The following is a 25,962-nucleotide window of genomic DNA, read 5'->3' as shown; positions in this document are numbered from 1 at the left end:
CCAGACTGACATTATTCTAATCTGTTGACAAAAGTTGAGACATCGTACAAATTGTATGCAGGCGACATCATTAGATTGGAGTGAGTTTTATAAGCATAGGCCTGGTAAAACAATCGAAAGTCTGGCTTGCAGAGACTCAGTATTATAAAAATACTTATTAAAATACTTTTTGTTCTTAACCTAACCAAGCCGGACTAAAATTAATTTACTGGTTTAATAAAAAATGTTTTATTTAACTACACACTCCACACTTAGTTACGGTTATATGGTTAAAGACCACACGGATATTGAGAGAGGAAACCCACTGTCGCCACTTCATGGGCTACTCTTTTTGATTAGCAGCAAGGGATCTTTTATATGCACCATCCCACAGACAGGATAGTACATACCACGGCCTTTGTTACACCAGTTGTGGAGCACCGGCTAGAACAAGAAATAGCCCAATGGGTCCACAGACGGGGATCGATGCTAGACTGACCATGCATCTGGCAGGCACTCTAAAAGAATGGGAGTTAACATGGAAGATTTTTAGTGGTTTGTCTTTCTTTGCTAATAATGCCAAAAAAAATAATTGCTGTGAAATGAATTTAACTAGTGAAACGGCTTGAGAGGTATAATAAGCAGTACAAAGTCTTATTTTAAACCACGGATATGGGGGGAGAAAGGAAGGAAGTGTTTTATCTTGTGAAATAACTGTTTTGATACCAGTAACGTTAAAAATTGAGCAAAATAATTGAAACTAATAATAATAAAAGACTGCAAATACACTTATGGGTACCTGAACATCTTTTTGTAGATTAAAAAATATATATTCTATCCTCTTCAGTTGTATATGTGCAAACTTACTTTTAGAATAGATGTGAACTATAGGTACAATATAAGGAAAAAGAAAAATATATAAAATAATTTATTCTCATTATGTACACTATGAACAGAATGATGAATAGGCAAGAAATGGTTAATCACTCTGGAGTCTGCCTGTATTAAGTTGTGTAGAACGTGTACTATTGACCGTTTCAGCATTGTTGGATTCGTTAAGGTTAGTCTTGACAGTTGAGTTTCCATCTGAAGTAAAGTTAAACATACAAACATATTGTGACAAATAAATAAATTATTTTTACAGTTTAAAAAACAAAAAGTAAAGTAAAGTTTGTTTTATTTAACGACGCCACTAGAGCACATTGATTTTTAATCTTATCATCGGCTATTGGACGTCAAACATGGTCATTCTGACACTGTTTTTAGAGGAAACCCGCTGTCGCCACATAGGCTACTCTTCTTTACGACAGGCAGCAAGGGATCTTTTATTTGCGCTTCCCACAGGCAGGATAGCACAAACCATGGCCTTTGTTGAACCAGTTATGGATCACTGGTCGGTGCAAGTGGTTTACACCTACCCATTGAGCCATGCGGAGCAATCACTCAGGGTTTGGAGTCGGTATCTGGATTAAAAATCCCATGCCTCGACTGGGATCCGAACCCAGTACCTACCAGCCTGTATACCGGCCTGCCATGGCCACCGCCAGTTTAAAAAACAACTGCAGTTATCAATGGCTTTGGAGCAAAAAACGTGTCCAAATCTTAATTTGTAAGAACCATAACTCCAGAAATCTTATGGTATGAAAATACATCTGGGATCTACTTGACTCAGTATCAACTTAAAGGGACATTTCTGAGTTTGTTGCATTGTAAGATGTTTCTGACTAATAAAATATTTCTACAATTAAACTTGCATATTAAATATATTTTCTGGTTTAGCATATCCATGTCTGTATTTTCACTGTGTTTCTGGTCGTCTTAATATTTGTAAGAAGCCCAAACTGGATTTTGTCTTCAAATAATTTCGTACGTATGAAAAATATTAAAATGATCAGAAACGCGTTTAAAGGGACATACCCTAGTTTCAAGCCGTGAAAATTTACACTAACTTTAATTAATCTACAAACCTGTAATACATTTGGATAAAGTTATAATTGAGTGAAACACGAGTCTGTGTGACTTTGAAATGGTGAAATACCCTATAAAAATTGATTAAAACTCGACTTCATAAAAATATGAGAAATGCATTTTGCGATATTAAAAACACCAGGATGACCAAAAACATTTTGAATGTACAGAAATTGATAGTGTAAACCATAAAATCTAAGTAAAGTATGATTTCAGTTATCACAAACGGCTATAATAGTAAAATATATGCTTAAAAACTAGGGTATGTCCCTTCAATATACAGCCACTAATATTTTATGTAGAAAAATATATTTGATATGTAATTACAATTGTTAAAAAGTCTTTGTTAGTCGATAACATCTTAAAAAAAGTGCAGCAAAATCAGGAATGTCCCTTTAAGCTATACATTACACAGGGATGGGGAACCTTTTTTTTAGGGGGGGGGGGGGGAGATCCTGAAAAAAACCCTTAATATCCTAGATGAAAAACTGGCAATACCCCCCCCCCCCCCCCCCCCGAAAACCCTGCAAAGTTTTCTGGCTTCATGTACAAGTATGGAAATAATTATTTGAAGAAATTATAAAATATTTTAAATTAAATGAAGAATATTATTTGTTTAACGACACCACTAGAGCACATTGGTTTATTAATCATCGGCTATAATTTTGACATATAGTCTTCAAGATGAAACCCGCTATATTTTGCCATTAGTAGGCAAGGGATCTTTTATATGCACCATCCACAGACAGGATAGCACATACCACAGCCTTTGTTATACCAGTCATGGTGCACTGGCTAGAACGAGATATAGCCCAATGGGCCCACAGACTGGGATTGATCCTAAACAGACCGCGCATCAAGCGAGCGCTTTACCACTGGGCTACGTCCCACCCTTAAAAGAAAAACTAAATGAATAACTTGACGAACTGGTTACAACACAATCTTTTGATCAGGATGTTATTATATTAACAGAACATGGTTGTCTCGAAGGCATTAAAATTAACAATGTTAGGATGAACATAATTATGATGTCGTTTCAAATCAAAGCAAAAGTATTTTAGTAGAATCTAGACCTCAGAGTTTCATGATGCTACATACCTTTACTTGTTTTTTCTATGCCATTTTGGCTGTCTGTAATACCATGCAGTTCTAATAACGTTCTAAGTCCTGCCATTTCTGTTCTGAGGTTTGTCAATTCCTGGGGAATGATAATGAAACAAAAAACATTTGAAATCATCACATGTTTATAGAATACATTTAAAAACATTTGATTTAGCAGTAGAGAACTATCTCGGGTGGTGTGTGGGGGAGGAGAGGGTATTTATTCTTTCCTGTCAGATTTACTTCAGTTTAGCAATCATTATAATGGCTATTTGTAAAGACCCTACATAAAGTATATTTTTAATGGAGGATGAGAAATACTTTCCATTAATGTTATTTCTCGTGCGCATTTCCACTCGTATATACACTAATACGATTACTTGTTATATTGGGTACAATCAAGGCCCTTTACATACATTTCCCCCAGATTTTCTTCCATTTGTTGTTGATTATAATTTTATTTCTGTGATCCCCATAATGCACATTATAAAGTTGTGGATTCTCCTCTTGAAAGTGTATCAAAATGTTCTGTTGTAAACTTCCCAACTCTATTTTCAATATTGCTGTCCATGTTCCAGTACAATTAGGAGGCGAGATGTAGCCCAGTGGTAAGGCACTTGCTTGATGTGCGGTCGGTTTGGAATCAATCCGAGTCAGTAGGCCCACTGGGCTATTTCTCGCTCCAGCCAGTGCACCACAACTGGTACATCAAAGGCAGTGGTATGTGCTATCCTGTCTATGGGATGGTGCATATAAAAGATCCCTTGCTGCTAATCGAAAAAGAGTAGCCCATGCAGTGGTGACAGCAAGTTTCCTCCCTCAATATCTGTGTGGTCCTTAACCATGTGTCTGACGCCATATAACCGTAAATAAAATGTGCTGAGTGCGTTGTTAAATAAACAATTTCTTTCCTTCCTTCCAGTACAATTAGAAAATATCTGGACAATTACCTCCTCAATTTTCGCATGCGAAAATGCGTGTACTACATCGATAAACTTGATTGCAAAATCGAGTTAATGTAAAGTGGGCTTAAGACCTGGGTAAGAAAGTGCTATGGGTGAGACCTGTTTACACTGGTCCAGAGTTTCAAGATCTCCCTTTGCTTGCTTCTCTTCCTGTATAGCTTTTTCATTGGCTTCATGTAACAGGTGTTGTCTCACATCTGCTGACAATTGGAGTCCTGCATCTTCAAAAACTTTGTTCAGTCTTTTCTTGTAACCCTGGAAGATGAAACATATCCACAGCAGTTAGTTGTAAGCACTTTAATCAAAGCAAAATATAATATATATTTTGTTTCAATCATTTTAAACAAAATTAAACCAAATATTTGTGTCATTCAGAACAGATATTCAAGAATTATAACTACTGCAACAAATATTATTTTTAATTTTATCAAAGCAAATGCAATTACATACTTTAAAACCCAAATAATAGGGGATATCTTTTCTTAAAGTCGTAATAGTTAATAAAATAAATCTTTTAAGAACAGTTTGCCAAGAACTTTAACCACTTTAAAAAAAAAGTTTATCTCCTATTAAAGGTAGACTAAACTCCAACAAGAGCCTTATGTGTTGGAAAGATGCATACCCGGCCCACCAACACATACTGACACTTTAACAAATGAAAAACGCGTAATTTTAGAATTAATAAAAAACCATGATTATTCCTGCTAACTGGGGGCAGCCATTTTGTTTCGGTGGTGGTGGTATAGCTTGGGGCAAAGTGACATCAGCTCAGGTCCAACTTCTCTATTATGCACAGTGTAAACAAATGCTCTAATTTACAACAAGGCACTTCGCTTTCATCAACCTGACTTGCAAAACAACATAAATGACTTGACAGTTTAATAAACTATTTAACTAAATATATTTCAATTTGCATCAATATAACGAGTTATAGTATTTTTTTCTTTTAAAAAATCCAAAGAAAAAATGCATATTATTAGGCCTATTGGTAGGATACGTTCGAGCAAAAACGACCACTCACGATACCCAAGTGATAACTGGTCAATTTTGTGATTTTAGATGGGAAAGTCTACTTAATCAAGGGTTTTACAGAATTACTTACAGTAATAAAGCTGGTAACGTCCATTACGATTTGAGGTTATCACACAATACCCTATGATCTTAATAAAAGAGGCACGTCTTTTTAGTGTGACTAGACACAGTGTCTAGGGACCGTCTAAATATACACCTGCCAATCAAGAACCACAGGTACAGGCCACGGAAAGAAAAGAAAAGACCAATTAACCAAGAAAACACTCCGACTATTATTTCAGTACGTGGGTTAATTTATATACAAAATATAATAGTTATTTCAACACTGACAATGGTGGTTTATTTTGTATTGAAAAATAAACCACATATACACGTTGCTGTGTTATTGGGATTGTTATTACAGAACATTGCGATACATCCGCAAAAATCAGGTATGTTTTGTTTCTTCAGTTCGAAGACTAATTCCTGACATGACACGTTAGGTAAAATGTAACCACCAGCTTGCCAGAGGTGTATTCACTGGGATGGTACAAAATGGCTGCGCGCGTTATATATAATAGCCGTCACATTTAACCGTTTTATTAATTAACTATACGATTATACTTGTTGATATTAAGCAATAATGTGCATTATGTATTGTTGAATATGCACACCAGTCCAAAAGCCTTGCTTTAGCATTCCTTTAAAGGGACATTCCTGTTTGCTGCAATTTTTAAGATGTTATCGACTAACGGAGACGTTTTAACGATTGTATTTACATATCAAATATATATTTCTGCATAAAAATATTAGTGGCTGTATATTAAACATGTTTCTGATCGTTCTAATATTTGTACTAGAAATATTTTATTAGTCCGAAGCATCTTACAATGCAGCAAACTCAGGAATGTTCTTTTAAAAAGACTGTCCTGAGTTTGCTTCTAATGTTAAGATGTTTCTTTCTAACTAAACTGCATATTAAGTAAAAAAAAATATTACGAATATCAGTCTACAGTATATATACAATGTGTTTCCAGTTGTCTTAATTTTTGTAGTAGACCAAATTTGATTTTACCTCGCAATAATTTTATATGGATGAAAAATGTATATATTGGGGAAATAAAATGAAGTTAAAACTACTGCAAACATTAGGACAAACAGAAACACTGAACTTGAGAATGTTCTTATTTCTCATTCTATAGTATACATAAAATATACAAGATACATGTAATATACACAAACATGGGCAATATCTGAAGTGAGAAGTTAGGCCAGACGACTCTCTGTCCATTTGGGCCTGATTAAACTTTTTAAATTTCTTATAATTATTTCAACCCTCAAAAATCATGACGGCAGTCAGCAGTGTTGTTACAAAATTATTCCGCGAGAGAAAATTTTATTATTTTAGGGTATTTATAACTACATTAATGTTGTTTATATACTTTCCTAGTTTCTATATTTTTTTAATTCCCTTTGTTATTACCAGCTTTCAAAATCAACAGATTTTTAAACATGTTAAATTCCCATTTGAATGAGTTTTTGATTTTTGTAGTAATCAATAGGGTGGTTGTAATGATCAAACACAAGTAGGCAATCTAATTGAGAAACATTGGCTTCAGGTAAAACAACAAAAACAAGTCCCACCTTTTGTGTAATTTCCTTCCTGTCTAGCTGTCCTTCCAGTTCATTCCACCTGTCCTGTAGATCTGCTGTTAAAACTGGATACACCAACATGGCAAACCGATGACACACTAGTTGTGTTCTAAACGTCAGTTCGTACTCACAGGTTCGTGATTCAGTGACATTAGTTACTTCACTCTTATTACCACAGACAAAAACAACCTGTTTGTACAAAGTGTATATATAAAACAAACATTGTGATCATCAACATAAGTATACACATTATATTATATTCTTACACACCCATTGGTGAGAACATCATTCGTTATTTTGGATAACATACTTGTTTACACATGTACGTGCAGTGTTCGAGATTAACGGTATCCCGATATCCCGGGGATACCAGAATTTAATTTTGGATACCAGACTTCAAGAACCCAGTATCCCACTGGGATGCCATATAATACTAAATTCTCAGGTGGGATACCAGATTTTGAAATGTTAGTATCCATTTGGGATACTGGCCAAGAAATTTAATCTCGAACACTGACGTGTGTTAATAATTTCAAGACATATGACTGGCTGCTCCTAGATGATGACCAGGTCACCGATGTCATACATCCTACGAAAAAAACGGCACATTTGAAATCGATTACACTGTGACGTATAGTTAACCTGACAATCATTTGTCGGACGTGTAAATGCAAGAGCTGCCAATAACTTTTAGTCGAAAAAGATGTTAAAATTTGCTTAAAACCTGGTTTTTGAGGATATATAAGAAATGTATAATAATACATCTGTGTCCGTTAGATACCATTTATCTCACCACTCATTGTTTAAAAACATATCAAACTCGCTTTCAGCCATTCATGTATTATTCTCTATTTGACTCTTGCAAAATACAAACAACAGTTACTAGTTTTAATTTTAAAAAATCTTTTTTGCCGTCAAGAGACATCGTTTGCTGCCTTGGTAAAACATACAAGTCTTAATTTTGTTTTTGTCTCCATTATGTATTCTTGTAATGTGCTAATAATGCATTTACCTGCATGTCCTTTTACCAATAATGAATGCAACAGCCAGTTGAAATGCATCATGGTTTCCACAATTTGCAGTCAGTTTCATATAAATGTTTTAAATTAAAACCTTTGTTATAAAACACAGGCCTCAGTGAATTGAAAATCTGCATAATACATTTATGGGCGACTCAAAAATAAATTCTGGTAATCCATTTCTTTTGTGTGCATAACCCATTATGTCTGTCAATTTAATATGCAAAAAAATTAGATTTGCTTGAGCAATGCATGAATTTTTTCTTTTTTTCTTTGGCATAGCCAGGATTTTAAATTTGGGGAGTGGGAGTGGCAAAAACATGGTCTGTGAGTGTTATTGGGGAAAAGGAGTATGTAAAACATGGTGGGGGAAAAAGAGGTGTGATTGGGGACATAGCCACTCCCCTCCCCCTCTGGCTACGCCAGTGGATTATTCTCAGTTTTCAATTCTATGTCATGATCAGCATATAGAGTACATGCTTTTGTACACAGAAGAATACTGTAGAGAGGTGAATATTATATAAGAAAGTTTTTACCGAAGGTTTAACTGTATGCCTTACCCTCACAGATCTAAATTTCTCGCCACACGAATCTCCCTCTCTCAGCAACATGGCAGTGAATGTGTTATTGCTAATCTCCCATTCTTGCCAAACGCTAAATGATAAAATAGTTGACTTTTTAAAACATGGTTCAAATATAGGCCTACTTTAACCTGTATTTTTACTATTGTACCTTTTCAGTGAAGTAACATGTCCAGGATAAAGTGCTTGAAGCTTAGAGTGATACAAGCATGGAAATATATTAACACAATGATTATAAGGTCTACACTGTACAATAATTAGATACATTAATGTGGGTAAGGATAAGGCCATTTAAAAAAAATAAAAAATTTATTATAATAGAAAAATGTCTTAAATATAAATATAAATAAATACATACGGTAAATATAAATATAATAGAAAAATGTATAAGTTTGACTCTGCCAATTACCAATCAGTTACCAGGCCTTGACCTTAAGTTTTTTCAGTGGTAGCCCACCGGGCTACCAGGTTATAAAATCTAGTAGCCCTCAGTAAAAATTGGTAGCCCCATAACTTGAAAAAAAGAGAAAAAACTCAAAATCATATATTTTTATTTAAACATTTAGGGTGGTTGTTTTTAAAATTATGAGCAATATACTGTGAAATATATATATATATATATATATATATATATATATAATAAAAATAATTTTAAAAAAAAATAATAATCCATGTCCACATTTAAAACTACTGGCTGGAAACCACCACCACCAAAAACCCGACCTATCCTACCTACAGTAACTTGTTTGGTACAATTCCAGAAACACACAATAGTATTTGTTTGTTTTTTAATTACTATTAATTTTGTTTAGATCTAATCTCGTAATGAAGGCTTACAGAATAATTATTATTGAAACACTTCATACGGTTTTCACGTGCAGAACTTAGAAAAACGTAAAAAGAAAATGTGATTCTTAAGAAAAGTATTTTAATGTGTGTCCAGCACTAGTGCAGAACTGTCTGCTAATCGTACGATCCTGAAGATCGATATTGCATATTTTAATACTTAAAATGGCTGTAACTATCTTTAATAGGTGCCATTTCGAAGAATCTTAACAAAACTTTCCTTTATTCTAAAATAATAGCGGTTTTTATTGACGACAATAAACTTGTAAATGCCATAAGCCAATTATCCCAGACAGAGGATCGCCATGTGTGTTTGTGTTATCACGTGACACGATCAGATGCCATTTTGAGCGAGGATATCACGCGAAGCAATAGTAAACGATAAGAGAAATTTAATTAAAAATAATTTGTAAGAAAGATTAATATTTTTAACATTGAAAACATTTGTCAATTTATACATTTCTTTAACATAATATAGATATTAATTTTGTAAACAATAATCTGATAATTTGCATAGGTAGCCTAGAAGAAAATAAACAGCGATTGAGTTATGGTTTAGTTTAGACTTCAGCTGGCGGCAAATAGTCTTGATAATACAAGGCATTAGTTATAAGTAGGCGTCAAAACAACGGGCCATATTGTTGATTGTCATAAATAATTACGAATAGATAACCTATGACCCGAATGGAAATTCTATGACCAGTACGAACCCTGTATATCTGGCCACTAAATTACTTCAAATTATTTGTATTAGTCCGCTATGTTAAAAAAACATCATACCACTGGCAAATATATTCCTTTGTTTCTCTTAATCATATTGCGCAACCGCCAACTGTTGGTCAGACTAGGGGAGCAATTAACAGTTTCAGCAACTCGTGGCAGTAGAGAGCGTGCACATGAAAGGGTGGAATTTCAGACACCGATCACTTAAATGTCTTGCCGATTGTGGAGGGTGCATAGTACCAAAGAAGAGAGTACCGTGTCAAAGTTCGACGTGCACCGTCAAATATTTACGGAGTAAAAGCAGCTGTGGGTGTGATTGGTAGTAATATGTGACATTGATTATTTGTGCAAATACTATTATCCATTGACAATAAATAAATACACTTTTATTTGTTATACAGTTGTTATGCAGTATATACCAGAGGTTGAAACTAATGCGGGGTACCCCCAAAAATGGAACTGCAATTTTCAGCAAAAATGACGGTTGCTATTAAAAACATAAATTAAATCTCTTACATGATACGTGACCCCCCATTTTCTTGCAGCTAGATTAGATGTGAGGTGCCACACTTTCTATTGCTGTACTTCCTGGGTGTGTTGAAACGCTGCTTATATCAGTTTTATTAGTAAACGTTAACATTATCGGCAATAGGAATTGATTTGGTCTAATGGAACCTATAGTGACTGGACATGTCAAATCATTTGGTAGCCTGGTGGACTACCGGGGTTAGACAACTGGTAGTCCGAGTGAGAAATCGGTAGCCAAAAAACCCCGGGCTACCGCTAAGGTCGAGCCCTGGTTACTAGTATAAACATCCATTGCATGGGGGGAATGCGTTAACTGTTTCTCCAGTTTAGATAATGGGATTGATGTAAACTGGTGGTTGTGTTTATGTGTACATAAAGATAAGATATATTCATTTAAATAGTTATTAAAGGTAAATTTAGCAATTAGTGGGTTCTATCCTGGTGAACACTGTAGGTGCACAATGCTTTTAATTCAAATCCTTAAAACCTAATATACGTCCAACCAGTTGTGTAATTGAAAGTTCATCAGTTGGTGTAAACTGTTTATAACTGATGGTTGATTATGAAATTCCATTCGATTCCTAACACTAATATTTACTGATATAATGATAAAATACATACCCAAGAACACCATTATATGGGTTCCATCGTAGACCTTGCTCATGTTGAGAAACATTGTAGAATGGACAGAACTTGTACTTGTATCTATTAATAGAAATAAAATAAAATAAAAGTACAATACTAACATGGCAATAGATTTGCTTGATTCTTACATTAAATATGATACAACTGTGAAGAGCATTAAAATATGTGTAGGGAAGAATGTAATATATGATCCAAAAATCTTGGAAGACTGAAATAATTAACATTCTGACATACTAGCAGAGGCGGATCATGGGGGGCCCCCTAAAGTTTGCGACAGTTATAATTTTATTATCTATTAATTTTCTTCTTTTTTTTTTACAATCGCCCATCCAAACCTCCACCGAAGTTCCCTTGGCATTCCACCTCATGTCATTGGGGCCCCCCTTAAATGGATTTTTCTGGATCCGCCACGGACTAGTACAACTTCCAAACGAAAAATATTTAAGACATAGTTTTATTCCTTATTTTACCAGCAGGATCATACCAGATAAGCCTTGTATATTAAGATAATAATTTAATTTATTATAAACAAAGTAACAAAATACATTTCATTTCTGAAATATTACAGTAATAACATTTAACAACAAGGTAACAAGTATTTACTACATGCAGTCCTCGGAATAAAAAAATCATCTTCCTATGGCAATTTAGTACAGATAATAACAAAGTAAATATGTGATAATAAAAATGGGACAGAAGATAATTTTGCAACAGGTTTTTGTGATGACACAAATTTTCAAGGGTTGTACATGTAATAATCAACTCTACATGATACTTGTAAGAGGTGTTACAAGCAGATGAACTTACGTTTCATCTGTTTTTGTAAAACATTTTCCAAACAGTCTCTTCAAATGAGGTGGGCCGGAAAAATTGGCTGGTTTCACTCGCAACTTAAGAGATTGGTCTTGTGGCTGGTAAAAACTACCCATACCAGCATACCTACAAATACAAGTAAACACTAATAAAAGATATAGTCAATTTAATTAAGTCAAACAATTCGGTATTCTGCAGGCATTTAGTACTATACATATATAAAGCATTTAAGTATTAGTAAAACAATGAAAAAAGATTCTTTATATCACAGCTCTCGCGATTCAGAAATTAGCCCTAGTAAAAACAAATGCTATGGCAACAGTTGTTTGCTTCAGCAAAAATACACTGCTTTGGATTTTGTTAATGTAAATTCATGTATATCTATACATGAATTGATATTACATTGCCTTTTATGTCACTGTGGTATGATAATCTACTTTTAAACATATACCGAAAGTTTTAGGATTGATGTCATGAATATAGGCAATTAGAAAATTATAGTTCCGAACAAGAAAAACTTGCCCATATGTTGATGGCTCATCTACTATCTTCATTTCCACCATAGAACTGAGAACCCCTGCAAAGCAGAACACAACGTATTGTAGTTATGACAATGTATACTACTCAAAAGAATTTAAGGGTCAGACGATATTTTCGACATTATTTTCTGAATGTCAATTATATTAGCTAGACCATAATGTCACGCATGGTATTGTTCCATTTTGACGAAAGTGGGTCTAAGCAACCCATAAATGAATTAAAATCCACTGTCATTGACACTGTCGACTAGTTCTAATGGCGAAAACATGCTTACATTTGCACGTAAATTAGGGCGAAAGCGAAAGGTCTGCTAAGTGCCCATTACTTGCTTTTTCACAAAGCGCTTCATTTGCACGCTTTGCACGTGTATTCCATGTTCCCAATGCTGAATTTCCGTATAATTGGAGCGTTCGTGTACGGTGCACACTCCAAATTCGACAATGGTACGACTTCAACTGACTATCGAAGATCGAGGAAGGGCTATTGCTTGGCTTCAGGATGGCAATACGCAAAGAAATGTTGCTCTGAGACTTGGTGTCAGAGTGTCGTTGGCCGACTGTGGCAACGGTACCAAGCAACGAATTCTGTTCGAAATCGTCCACGTTCGGGAAGACCCCGAAGCACTACAAATAGAGAGGACCGCTACATCACCAATATGGCTCTACGTCAACGCACAACCACTGCACGCCGATTACGTGACAATCTGCGGACTGCGACTGGAACTCGAGTGTCTGATCAAAACATACGCAATCGTCTGAGAGCCAATAATCTACGCTGCCGTCGCCAGGCTGTTCGACCACCACTCCTACCACGTCACAGAACGGCCAGACGTCACTGGTGCACGCTTCATCTGCGGTGGCAACGTGTTCAGTGGGGTCGAGTGATGTTCACTGATGAGTCCAGGTTTAGTCTCCAGTTCAACGACGGTCAGGTTCGTGTCTACAGACGTCCTGGGGAGCGCTTCGCTGACGTTAATGTTAGACAACGTCACCGGTTCGGTGGTGGCAGCGTCATGGTGTGGGGCAGCATCTCTATCCACCACAGGACCCACCTCTATGTGGTGGATGGCAATCTGAATGGAATCCGCTATCTGAATGAGATTATCCGGCCGTTGGTTCTCCCAGGCCTTCAGCAGATTGGCGGCGGGGCAGTTCTGCAGGATGACAATGCCAGACCCCACCGCGCCAGGGTGGTAACGGACTTTCTCAGACAACAAGGTATCGCCAGGATGGATTGGCCAGCATATTCGCCTGACTTGGCCCCAATAGAGAACGCCTGGGACGAATTAGGCAGGAGAGTTCGGGATAACCATGCCCCTCCGGCCAACCTTCATGATCTGGGTCAACTTCTTAAGGCAGAGTGGCAGGCCATTCCCCAAGAGTTCTTCAGACGTCTGATCAACAGCATGAGGCAACGATGTGTCGAGTGTATTCACGCCAGGGGTGGATTCACACACAATTAAACGAATGTTCTAATGTGTAAAATCCATGTTTGACAACCTTCAACTTTGACAGCATGTCATGTGACTTTCTTGTATACAGTGACGTTTATTTGTGGGTTTTTGTAAATATGGAACAATAAATAAAAAAATTGGTGTAGTTTACATCATCAATCTAATACACTCTGAAACTTATTTGGTTATAAATTTTTGACCCTTAAATTCTTTTGAGTAGTATACATACAGATAAGAGGATGTAACTTTAACCTGAGGGTTGAGATGTAGCTCAGTTGTATAGCGTTAGTCTATGTGATGGGTCATAGGATCAATTGTCCTTGTTGGACTTGGGAAGGGGGAGGGGGGTGCTTGTCACAACTGCTGTCTATAATGGCAAAGTACATATAAAGGATTCCTCGCTGCATTTTTAGTAAAGGCTAGCTTGTGTGGCAGAAGCAGGTTTCCAAATTTTCTCTCTTGATCAAGTGTTGATTTAGGCATGTTGTACACCAACTATATATATACATGTAGTTTGAAATGTATCATTAAAACAAATATTCCTGTGGTGGATCCAGAAAATCCATTTAGAGGGCAGTGTTCGAGATTAAAATTTTTGGCCAGTATCCCAGTTGGATACTAACATTTCAAAATCTGGTATCCCACCTGAAAATTTAGTATTATATGGTATCCCGGTGGGATACTGGGTTCTTGAAGTCTGGTATCCAAAATTAAATTCTGGTATCCCCGGGATATCGGGATACCGTTAATATCGAACACTGGAGGGGCCCCCAATGACATGTGGCCGAAGTGCACAAATGTTCCCAAAGGGTATATTAGGATTCTCCAACATAAACAAAAATGAAAAAATTAAATAAAATTATAACTGTCGCAAAATGTTATTATTATCTGGAAAAAATAATAATTTAAAGCTGAAATCTTGAGCATATACTTTAACCATTAGGACAGACAGTCAAGATCAGTTACCTTTCCATTTGGTTGAACAAAATTCAGAAATAAATGCATGCGAGTAGTCTGCTCTTTTTCAGGGGAGACAGCATGTAGTTTGCAAACACGCAAACGTGTAACTTGTTGACATTTTTGTGGTAATTTCAGTCCATGCAAATGTAGTGCTTTTTCTGTAAAATGGGTTCACTCAATTCAGATTTAGTGAGTGTATTTGTTTAAACCAACATCCTGGGAGAAAGATCTGGACAGCAGGGGTTGTCCTTTTCAGAGTATGTTGCCGCCATGCAGGCAAAGGTGCATAAAACACAATCCATGGGCCCACTGATATTAACAAAAATGCTTAGACAGCCACTAATGCTACATGTATATAGTTTGTTTTGTTTAACGACACCACTGGAGCACATTGATTAGTTAATCATTGGCTATTGGATGTCAAACATTTGGTAATTCTGACACATAATCATCAGAGGAAACCCGCTAGTTTTCCTAATGCAGCAAGGGATCTTTTATATGCACCATCCCACAGACAGGATAGCACATGCCACAGCCTCTGATATACCAGTTGTGGTGTACTGGCTGGAATGAAAAATAGCCCAATGAGCCCATCGACGGGGATCGATCTCAAACTGACTGCACATCAAGCAAGCGCTTTACCACTGGGCTACATCCCACCCCTACGCTATATAGAAACATATAGTGTAAATAATTGTAGACTGTGGTCAGATGATGCTGGGTGTTGTTTTTTTTGTCTCCCAATTTCTGATAAAATGGTCATGTAGCTTGGCTCTGATAGTAGCCTATATAGTCCTTTCAACGCGGAACATCTTTTTTCATACTATGGAATTTACTACAAATATTTTTTTGTTATTTTCAAAACACTTTTACTTTTGTTCTTACATTAAACCAAACTGAAATTATTTACACATTTTATTAAATTTCTGTTACATTCATTACAATATAACATCATTCCATTGATCCAGACATTGTGATCAACGGGAGTATGTTCAATTCTCGATGAACATAAAAATTACGTTGTCAGGGAACGTTATATCTAATGATGTCATTTTATATCGGCAAGTTGTCTTATTCAATAAGTTATTGAGCGTTACTGTTTGTGGACCAAAAATAATTCATAATAAAGTATGAACTTTTAGTTTTATTATTAGCAAGTGTGATTCAAATTTAATTATATGTATTGTGTTGTTTCTTTTACATTCATCTGGGTATGAACAAAAAAAAGTCATCCGCAAACTTTAGTGAGAATGGCTTCGCCAATTCACACATTTTGTGGATGATTTTGTTTTGGTTCATACCCCTGTGAATATAAAAGAAATAATGGAGAATCCTTAATTAAATTTGACATTTTGGTGTTTAAAATATATTAATTGATTCTTGAATTCTTCTTCTTTTTTTCTTTTCTTTTTTAATAGTCTCAAGAACAAGAACTAAAATGTTGCATGACAATATACAAATTAATTATCTAGACAGTATCACTGGCAAATTGACAACTTATTTGGGGTCATTCAGGTCAAGGACGTTTTTAAGGAATCACGCGCAGTCGAGTTTAGTAGTTACTCAGTCTTTCATGTTTTTGTAAGTTTGTAGCTCACAGTAGTACGATTTAGACATGTTACTGTTTATATCATTGCACACCGCACTATGGTTGCCACTTCTATTGTCCCCAAACCATAATTGACAGTTTCCACTGCGGAAATTAACATTTAACTTGGGGATGAAGTAGCCAACTGGCCATGTTTTAATTTTAAGCAGAGACACCCGGTCACACCGACAGTCACAGTCAGTGGGTTTGGCAGAGCACTGTTAATCGCTAGAACTCAAAATATAAAAAGCTTGTTACCAGGACCATACTTACTATTGGGTGACATGCTCAATAATAAAAATGCTGCCATGGACAATATCACATTATCATAAAATAATATTTTATTAGTTTTAATGCTTGTTAAAGCATCCATATCGCTTTTGTGTGTGTGTGTGTGTGTGTAATTTCCTCCTTTTTTCTAGATACACCATAACACAAGTAGCATATTTCAGCTCGTATATTAATGAAACTGTGCCTATATCCACTGAACTGAACTGAGCGTTCTATATTTATCACGCTAATAGTTTTCCTTCCGGAAATGAGACAATACCCAAAGTATATTTTCATAAATCCGTTATGGTATATACCCACGAATCCTAAAGCTAACAGGTGTCTGTTGAAGGAAAGCCACCCTCTCTGAGGTCAATGACAATTTGAGTCTTGTTTACAGATCAAGGTATGGAACTACATGTATCTTGTAGTTTCATTATTTGTTGTTGTTTTGTTTTATTTTTATTTATTTATTTTGAGGGTGGGTGGGTGTGTAGGTGTCCGACTCCGGTGAATGAAATCAATTTAATGTTGCTTAATTATAAGTAGCCTATATATTTAGTTTCCTATCTTCATACAATCTAATTAAGATCGGCTCAAACAGATTTATCCATATTCTGCATTGTCTTCTCTTAATTTATTGCTAGGCTACAGTTCACCTTCACCAGGCTCCCACTCTACATAGTTTTGAACCATGACTGAATCGCAACCCACGATATTTCTTTCCCATGGAGCAGGGCCATCGTTCTTCATCAGTACTAAAGATATGCCCCAGCTAAAAGGCCTCGATAAGGATTCGGCTGCTGCAGATTTCTTTAAAACTCTGGTTGCCAAGGAGAACCTTCAAGAACCCAAAGCCATTCTTGTGATCAGCGCCCACTGGGAGGAACGCGTTCCCACTGTGCAGACGACAAAGAGTCCAAGTCTGTACTACGATTACCAGGGATTCCCAGAAGCCACGTATCGGCTGTCATGGCCTGCACCAGGAGCACCGGATGTTGCTCTGAGGGTAAAGACACTGCTGGAGTCGTCTGGTTTCAAATGCAACACCAACAGCGAGAGAGGTTTCGATCACGGGGTGTTCGTCCCGCTTGTCCTCGTGTACCCCGAAGCTCGAATTGCAGGTGTGAAGGATGTTTATATTATTGGTCGAAGAAGTATATACGTTTGTCATTTGATAGAATACACATGTAACTTTTTGAGAGCTTTTTATATTTTATTGCCTGCAATATACTAGTCGAGTATGCTACGCTTGAATTCTTAAAATATAAATTTTGGTGTGGGAAAAACGATGTTTTATAAACATTACAATAGCGCCGAATTTATGAAATGCATTAGTAAAAACAGATAGGCCTATAGGTGGTTCCAGTAGTCGACGGTCGGTTGACTACTGTTGCCAACCTGGGGCCTAATTCACAAAGGTCTCTTAGGCTCTGTTAGACCACAACAAAGCATCCTCTTTGCAAGTCTTTTAGCATTGCACTGCGAGATCGCAAAGTTGCAAGAGTTGAGCGAATTAGGCCCCTGATTTTGATTTAGAGTGTGCGATCTTCCGCAGCTGTGTGCATTGATTCCGTTTTCAGGATACTTGCAACAATAATACTGAATGTGAATATAGAAGTATTCTTTGCTTGCCAAGTAGGCTACATGTATATTATATACAACTGTATAATATCTCAGACAGCAGTTGCCCAACATTGATTTTGTTTGAAACTTTAATTGTCGGAATTATTGTTTGTGAAAAGACTGCTGGCTACTAGAAAAAAAGCCTGCTTGTCAATGTCGAAACCAATATTCTTTGGTCCACTACTGGCCCACCATCTGGGACATGCAGCCTTTCGCTTTAGGACAAAAGGTGAAAAATCACACTGCTTAAAATGTAATGTCGCCGAGGGTTCAAACGAGGGATATGATGTTTCTTTTTTACGTACTTAATTACTTACTACTCATTACGACCTCTGGTGTTGAGGGTATCGACATTCATTAATTTATAAATACTTATTTTCGTGATTTTATCTAATCAAGGTTCAAGCACGCTGTCCTGAGCTAACTGTATAGGACACCCAATGAGTCCTTAAACTCGCTTTGAGTGGGAGATGATACCGGGCTAACGCAGTACCTCCCAACCTTAAAGGTACAAACCTTAGTTTTTAAACACTAAGGCATATTTTTAACCTAGACTCTAGTTTCAACCCGTAAAAATGGACACTAAGTTTCATTAATTTACAAACCTGTAACAAATTTGGATACAACAAAGTGAAACAAGAGTGTGACGTTGAAATACTCTTACAAATAGACTAAAATGCGACTTCATACTCGTTACTTCTCAGACGCACGTGCTTTTTTAAAAATATGAAAAATGCATTTTGTGGTATTAGAAACACCAGGATGACCAGAAACACTTCGGTTGTACGGAAATGGATAATCTAAACAATAAAATATAAGTAATGTTTGATTTCAGTGATCATAAACGGCTCTAATTGTGAAAAATATGCCTTAGTGTCTAAAAACTAGGGTCTGTCCCTTTACGTTCGATGGCTTAAGCACTTTACCACCGATGCTAGTGGTACCGACAAAGTTCCTCTACCTCAGTTAATCTTATGCCATTCGCTGTATGGTGACCCAACTGTGATTTGACGTTTTGCAATCCTCACAATAATTGACGTATCGAAGTCTGCTTTTTCTGTGGATGTGGTAATTTGTGTAGTCGTGAACACAATCTCTAACTTCATCAGAGAATTCTGTCCAAGACAGGTATATCTGTAAAATATGTATGGATATATATTTGTAGAAATACGTACCTGTAGTATATTAATTTGCCTTTTTGTTTTCCAGTGTGTCAGCTGTCGCTCATGGGCAGTCTGGATGTGGAAGACCACCTGAAGCTTGGCGAAGCTTTAGCTCCTCTAACACAAGAGAACGTCCTCATCATTGGAAGTGGCTTCACCACCCACGGCGGCAACATGTTGGAGCAGCCGGGACCAGCCGCGCCCTGGACGCTAGAGTTCCAGTCTTGGCTGCACGATGTACTCACGACCCCGCAGTACACGGCAGACGACAGGAAACAGAAACTCATTCGTTGTAAAACAAACGAGTTTTTCCGTCTAGCCCATCCGAGGATAGAACATTTTCTTCCCATAGTTGTCACTCTGGCTGCTAGTGGTTACAGAGCTGGGCGGGTGTTATTTTCTGAATTCTTTTCGAAAGTTGGAATTCTGGAACACTACATGTTTTGAACTATCCGTTTATTGTGTTATATATAAGTAAAATTTGAACTATGGTTTAAAAAAACCACAAAAACAAAACAAAAACAAAACAAACAAACCCTGTACCAGTTCGAGGATATTTTGAGGCCTTGTGCGACTTTTCATGTTGTATGCTCTCCTTAGTAACCATGGTAACTTGTGACAATGTAATAGTAATACTAAACCTTAATCAAACATGTGTTTTGTTTAACGACACCACTAGAGAACAACGATAAAGCATCGGCTTTTTGATGTTTACTATTAAATATTGGGAATTCTGACACGTGGTCTTCAGAGCAAGCCTGCTTAGCATAATAGCGAGTTTGATTTTTTTTTTACACTTTCTAAATCAAGTATTACAATAGACCTCTGTCACATTCCACTGCGTATGCCCGTGTTGCGGAGCAACTCGTGTACGCTAACCGTGAACTTACGCGAGATCTCGCAAAAATAGCCCTGTGTACAAGTGTTTTTTGTTTTTTTTTTTTTTTTTTGGGGGGGGGGGGGCATAAACAATGGGAGGCAACGCAATAGGAATGTGAATATCTCCATGATTAATTATTCTATCAGTAGGGAACCCGAAAATTCTGTCGACATCCAACAAAGACTCTTCTTCTTTTCGTTCCTTCTTGTAATGATATCACAGAGAGATGTTTGCTGCCAGAATGAATCTCAGTGACACTGAGGATCCCTGGTCTTATTGGAGACATTTGTGAATTATTGCTTATGACGAAATAAAACATATTTTGTTGTTAAAGAGACATTCCTGAGTTTGATGCATTGTAAGATGTTTTCGACTAATAAAATATTTCTACGATTAAACTTACATATATATTTTCTTGTTTAGAATATCAGTGTCTGTATATTCAATGTGTTTCTGGTCGTCTTAATGTTTGGAAGAAGCCCAAAGTGGATTTTGTCTTCAAATAATTTGACCTAGTACTAATATTAGAACTACCAGAAACACGTTTAATATACAGCCACTAATATTTTATGCAGAAAAATATATTTGATATGTAAATTACAAGTGTTAAAAAGTCTCTCTTAGTCGATAACATCTTAAAAATTGCAGCAAACTCCGGAATGTCCCTTTAACGCCCAAGAAACCATCTGTTCGGATCCGTACACAATAAATATCGGATGGGCGGAAATAATATTAATGTGCGCGCGTGTATGTATGCAGATATTTATCGTATTTAATATGATTTAAATATTCATAAAGCATTATACGGATAAATACATTCAGGATTCTTGTCGGGATTTCTTATTACCCAGTTATTTAACGACACACTAGAGAACAATGATTAATTAATCATCGGCTATTGAATGTCAAATATTTGTTAATTCTGACTTCAAAGGAAATCCGCTACATTTTCCCATTTGGAGCAAAGCTAACAAATGTATATGCACTTTCCAACAGGCAGAATAGCACATACCACCGCCTTTGATATACCTGTCGTGGGGAACCAGTTAGGATGGGACACCCCCAAATTAATCCGCTGAGGAGGTTCGACCCAAGCACCTCAGGCGAGCGAGGTTTTTTCTGCTTTCTCTCTCCCATTTTTTTATTGTTTCTATCAAACTAAAGGGGATCTTATAATAATAATATTAATGATGATGATGATGATAATAATAATAATAAAAATACATTATTAGTGTACCCGGATTTTTGTCTTACTGCATCCCTAGTTATTTTCGGTTTGGGATCGATCCCCATCAGTGGGCCCATTGGGCTATTTCTCGCTCCAGCCAGTGCACCACGACTGGTACATCAAAGGCCGTGGTATGTACTACCCTGTCTGTGAGATGGTGCATATAAAAGATCCCTTTCTGCTAATCGAAAAGAGTAGCCCATGAAGTGGCGACAGTGTGTTTCCTCCTTCAATATCTGTGTGGTCCTTAACCATATGTCCGACGCCATATAACCGTAAATAAAATGTGTTGAGTGCGTCGTTAAATAAAACATTTCCTTCCTTCCCTAGTTATGTTAGACTGGGTATAGTGGCCCTGCTCACATGTAATATACACTGTTAACGGTATTACTGATAGAACACACGGGAGAAGGTTTTTTCATTCATTCATTCATTCATTCATTCATTCATTCATTCATTCATTCATTCATTCATTAGGGGCTGGATCTAAGTCAGTCGGTAGAGCGTTCGCATGAAGTGGTTTCGACGTTGTTTCGAACCACCTCAGTGGACCATTCTCTGATTGGGCTTTGGTCCAAACCAGAGCTCAACTACTGTTATATCAAAGTTCGTGGTATGTGCTGTGCTGTCTGAGGAAAAGTGCACATAAAAGATCCCTTCACGCTGATGAAAAAATTTAACCGGTTTCCTCTAAGACTACGAGTCTGAAATTACCATATGTTTGCCATCCAATAGCCGATGATTAATAAATCAATGTTCTCTAGTGGTGTCGTTAAACAAAGCAAACAAACTGCTGTTATATCAAAAATCATGGTATATACTGTCCTATCTGTGGAAAAGTACACAAAAGATCCCTCTTTGCTAATGAAAAATGTAGCGGGTTTCCTCCATCGAGTCAGAATTTACCAAATGTTTCATATCTAATAGTCAATGATTAATAAATCCAGATCTCGCCCCCCCCCCCCCACTTTCCCCCACCACCTTTATATTTGCCTGTCGCCCCTTAATACGTGTAAAAGACAGACACACACACCCATACAATCATGGCTACACCAATGATGGTAATTATTTTAATCAAGAACACCCCCCCCCCCCCAAAAAAAAGACCCCACCATTTATTTATTGAACAGGTGCGCGTTTTCCTCAGTGTAACGTTGACCTAAAAACACTTTGAACGTAATAAATTGTAGTACTATGTTCTGTAAAAACTATTGACCGGTCATTTTTGAGGTCTCCTCTAAATATAGTTATTGTTATACTTTTCTTAGCATAGTTATTGTTATACTTTTCTTAGCTAAGCATGCGGCAAATTCAACACATGCAATTACAATTAGTAATGATATACATTGTTTCAATTTTTATTTTGGTGTTTATTTTTTAAATTAAATAGGTTACCAGCGTGCTCTTTTAAATATGTGTTTTTTATGATAAGTTATTTATGTTTTTAACCTCTTTTTATAATAGGAAATAGGAATTTAATAGGGCGGTGCGCTGCTCCTATCCTAGGGTATGCAACATGGTTCTATACCATACTTGTATGCGCTAGGTTTCTAAATTAAAGTGGTGCCAGCGTCCGATGAATGGCATAACGTTCTGTTTCTCCAGGATTATGGAGAGGCGCCCCTGGACTTGGAATCGCCAGGATACGTTTTTATATTGCCAGACTCACCAGACGCTTAACTTTCCCTGTTTAAATACTTTTTTTTTTTTTTTTTTTTTTTTTTTTATTATTATTATTTTTTTTTTTTTTTTCCTTCTCTGGTAGAATCGTTGGCCCTTGGGCCTAATTTTTGATGGGGGCACCGAGACTGGAGGGCACGACGGTTGGGTTGGCCGGGGGGGGTGCTGGGTGGGTGGGGGATACTCCACCGGAAGATGGTTAGGGCGGTAGGCGTAGGCGGTTTTGGTCGTAAGAGTTGTTAGGTTTGTCCGGGGGACTGCCCCCCCCCGGAACCTTCCCCGGTTTCGGCCACACCGAAGTCCCCAATACGATGGGTGCCCCTAAGGATGGGGGCACCGAGACTGGAGGGCACGACGGTTGGGTTGGCCGGGGGGGGGTGCTGGGGGGGGTGCTGGGTGGGTGGGGGATACTCCACCGGAAGATGGTTAGGGCGGTAGGCGTAGGCGGTAGGCGTAGGCGGTTTTGGCCGTAAGGGGTGTTAGGTTTGTCCGGGGGACTGCCCCTCCCCCCCCCCCCCCGGAGCCTTCCCGGTTTCGGCCACACCGAAGTCCCCAATACGATGGGTGCCCCTAAGTAAAACATATTTCCCTATTAAAAAAACCTTTTTGTGGCTGAAGCCTAACCTCTTAGTCACCTGCCACCCCTATTATGAGGGCTAATTAATATATTTAAAAAATTATTTTAAAATATATTTATATTTAGGACTGCCCGATCTAAATTTGCGTTACAAATTGTTAGTTGTTTGATGTATATTAAATATTGTTTGGGAAAATAACGCAAAAATTATTTATTGTAAAGTCCTTTTTCCCTGTTTGTTTAAATATCAAAATTGCCCCAGTAATTGTTCTGTCCCAGGTTGGACTACTGGCATCCGGTGGCCGAACCTGGGATAGACATGCTCGAAACCTTCGTGGTATAGGAGCATGTAAATATTTTATTGATTGATATACATTGTATACATGTATGTGTGTATATATGTACATATTCAGTGGCGTAGGAAGGTGCCAAAACGTGTGGGGGTGGGGGCACACTTTTATATTTAAACACTTTTCCACTATTATAAACCAAATATAAAGCAAAATATCTCAAAAGAGGGCACATGCCCCCCCCCCTCCCCCGCCCCGCTTCAAACGCCAGTGATATACGTGTATGTATACACCTGTTTTCTTGCGTAAAAAAATTACTAGTCTCAAAAACCTGAACATTTGTTTACCACTGTGACAGTTATGTCAATATAGTAATACATGTTTTGAGTTCCTAAAGTATTAAAACGAAAAACATAATAAAAATAAAATAATGATTTTTTTTTTTAAACCACACACACACACACGCGCGCGCGCGCAAAATGAAACTACTGAAAAACGACCCCCCCCCCCCAAAAAAAAAAACCCACCCAAAAAAAACAAAAAAAAAAAAAAAAAAACACCCACAAACAAACAAACATCAAAAACAGAAATAAACAAATAAGTAATGTTTAAATTCCCTAAAATACCTATTAACAATTAATATTTAGGCGACTGTGCAGGAAATTGTACAGGTGGGATGGGAATCTGGATACGTCTTTAAGCATAGGCGTACGGGCTCCCATTTTTGTAGGGGGCAGGCTTGTTTTTGTCCGAATTAAATAAAAATGCCCGAATCTGGATAACAACTTTTTTTTCATATTAGCATTACTGCCAAATAGCTATATAGGATAGCAAACAAATCACTACGCATTTTTATATGGATTACAACTAATTTTGCGAGTAGAATGATGAAAATACATGATTAGAATGCCTCAAATTGGTACATTTTGTCCGAATATCTCTATCGTTTTTACCCCAATTTGAGGTTTTGCTCCAGCACTAAGGGGACAGTCCCTCCCCCCTGCCCCCACTGTCTCGTACGTTTATATATATTTTTTTGGGGGGGGGGAGGGGGGGGGAGTTCGGCTCATGCTCCTCCGAAAAATACACCGGGGAAACCCCCAGAAAACTCGGTTGGAGCGGAGGGTTCGACCCCAAAGCCCTTTGCATACGCGCCTGATTTAAAAAGTAATATTAATAGTCGTGGTCCAAGTCGCCAAATGCTAGAATTTTGCGAATATATTTCATTATTAATTTAATTCTTCATTCAAAGATAGCATGTCCTTTACACACACATTATTGCCAATATAATAGGCAGGTTAGGTCGGGTTATTATTTTCTACTTTTTCTTCTTCTTCTTCTTTTCATCTATATAAATAAAAAATAATCGGCCTTTCTTGTTTTTAGGTAGAGTCGTGTTTCCGAATTTTTTAAATTATTGTTATTGTTTGTTTGTTTATTTTTGTTTATTTATTTATTTATTTATTTATTTATTTATTTATTTATTTATTTATTTATTTATTTTCAAGTGTAGAACAGAACACGACTAATCAAGTAAAGGTGTTAATATAATAAGAACACCCAGCAGTTTTATATTACTAAAACAACCATCTTATACAGTGTAACATTATGCATGCATGCCTTGTTCAAAACGGCATTTACCAAGGCGGTCCTATTTAAAACAAATAAACTACTCTGATATACGCATATAAAGAACGTCTAAAAGGTTAAAAAGTTGATTTCCTGTGCTTGCTTAGCAAAATGCGCTTGAGGTGCTTGGACAGAACGGCTAATGAAAGACGTGATCAAATTCTATTAGTCTTCTCGTTTTTTGTTGTTTTGTCCATTAAACTATAAATAGTCTATAAACACGTGGCATTTGTGTTCTTTACAATT

The 25,962-nt window shown here is 37.0% G+C and overlaps 2 protein-coding genes across 2 annotated transcripts; one reads left to right on the top strand and one right to left on the bottom strand.

Annotated features, from left to right (window-relative positions):
• Positions 1–894: 894 nt before the first annotated feature.
• LOC121379201 (N-acetylglucosamine-1-phosphotransferase subunit gamma-like) lies at positions 895–16,765 on the bottom strand. Its single transcript, XM_041507699.1, has 9 exons — positions 16,647–16,765; positions 12,355–12,409; positions 11,827–11,958; positions 10,996–11,079; positions 8,257–8,350; positions 6,669–6,866; positions 4,113–4,268; positions 3,046–3,145; positions 895–1,065 (listed from the first exon to the last, which is right to left on the bottom strand). Exons 1-9 carry the CDS (start codon positions 16,744–16,746, stop codon positions 959–961), a joined length of 1,026 nt encoding a protein of 341 aa, XP_041363633.1. The 5' UTR covers positions 16,747–16,765; the 3' UTR covers positions 895–958.
• Positions 16,309–20,406, top strand: LOC121379202 (4,5-DOPA dioxygenase extradiol-like). The gene is made up of 3 exons (XM_041507701.1): positions 16,309–16,366; positions 17,291–17,767; positions 19,479–20,406. The coding sequence occupies exons 2-3, from the start codon at positions 17,338–17,340 to the stop codon at positions 19,877–19,879; spliced, it is 831 nt and encodes a 276-aa protein (XP_041363635.1). The 5' UTR covers positions 16,309–16,366; positions 17,291–17,337; the 3' UTR covers positions 19,880–20,406.
• Positions 20,407–25,962: the final 5,556 nt, after the last annotated feature.

Source organism: Gigantopelta aegis, chromosome 8 (genome assembly GCF_016097555.1).
Source record: "Gigantopelta aegis isolate Gae_Host chromosome 8, Gae_host_genome, whole genome shotgun sequence".
In the NCBI taxonomy this organism is placed as follows: domain Eukaryota; kingdom Metazoa; phylum Mollusca; class Gastropoda; order Neomphalida; family Peltospiridae; genus Gigantopelta; species Gigantopelta aegis.
The sequence above is the reverse complement of the archived record's forward strand: the minus strand, read 5'-3'. Positions and strand labels throughout refer to the sequence as shown.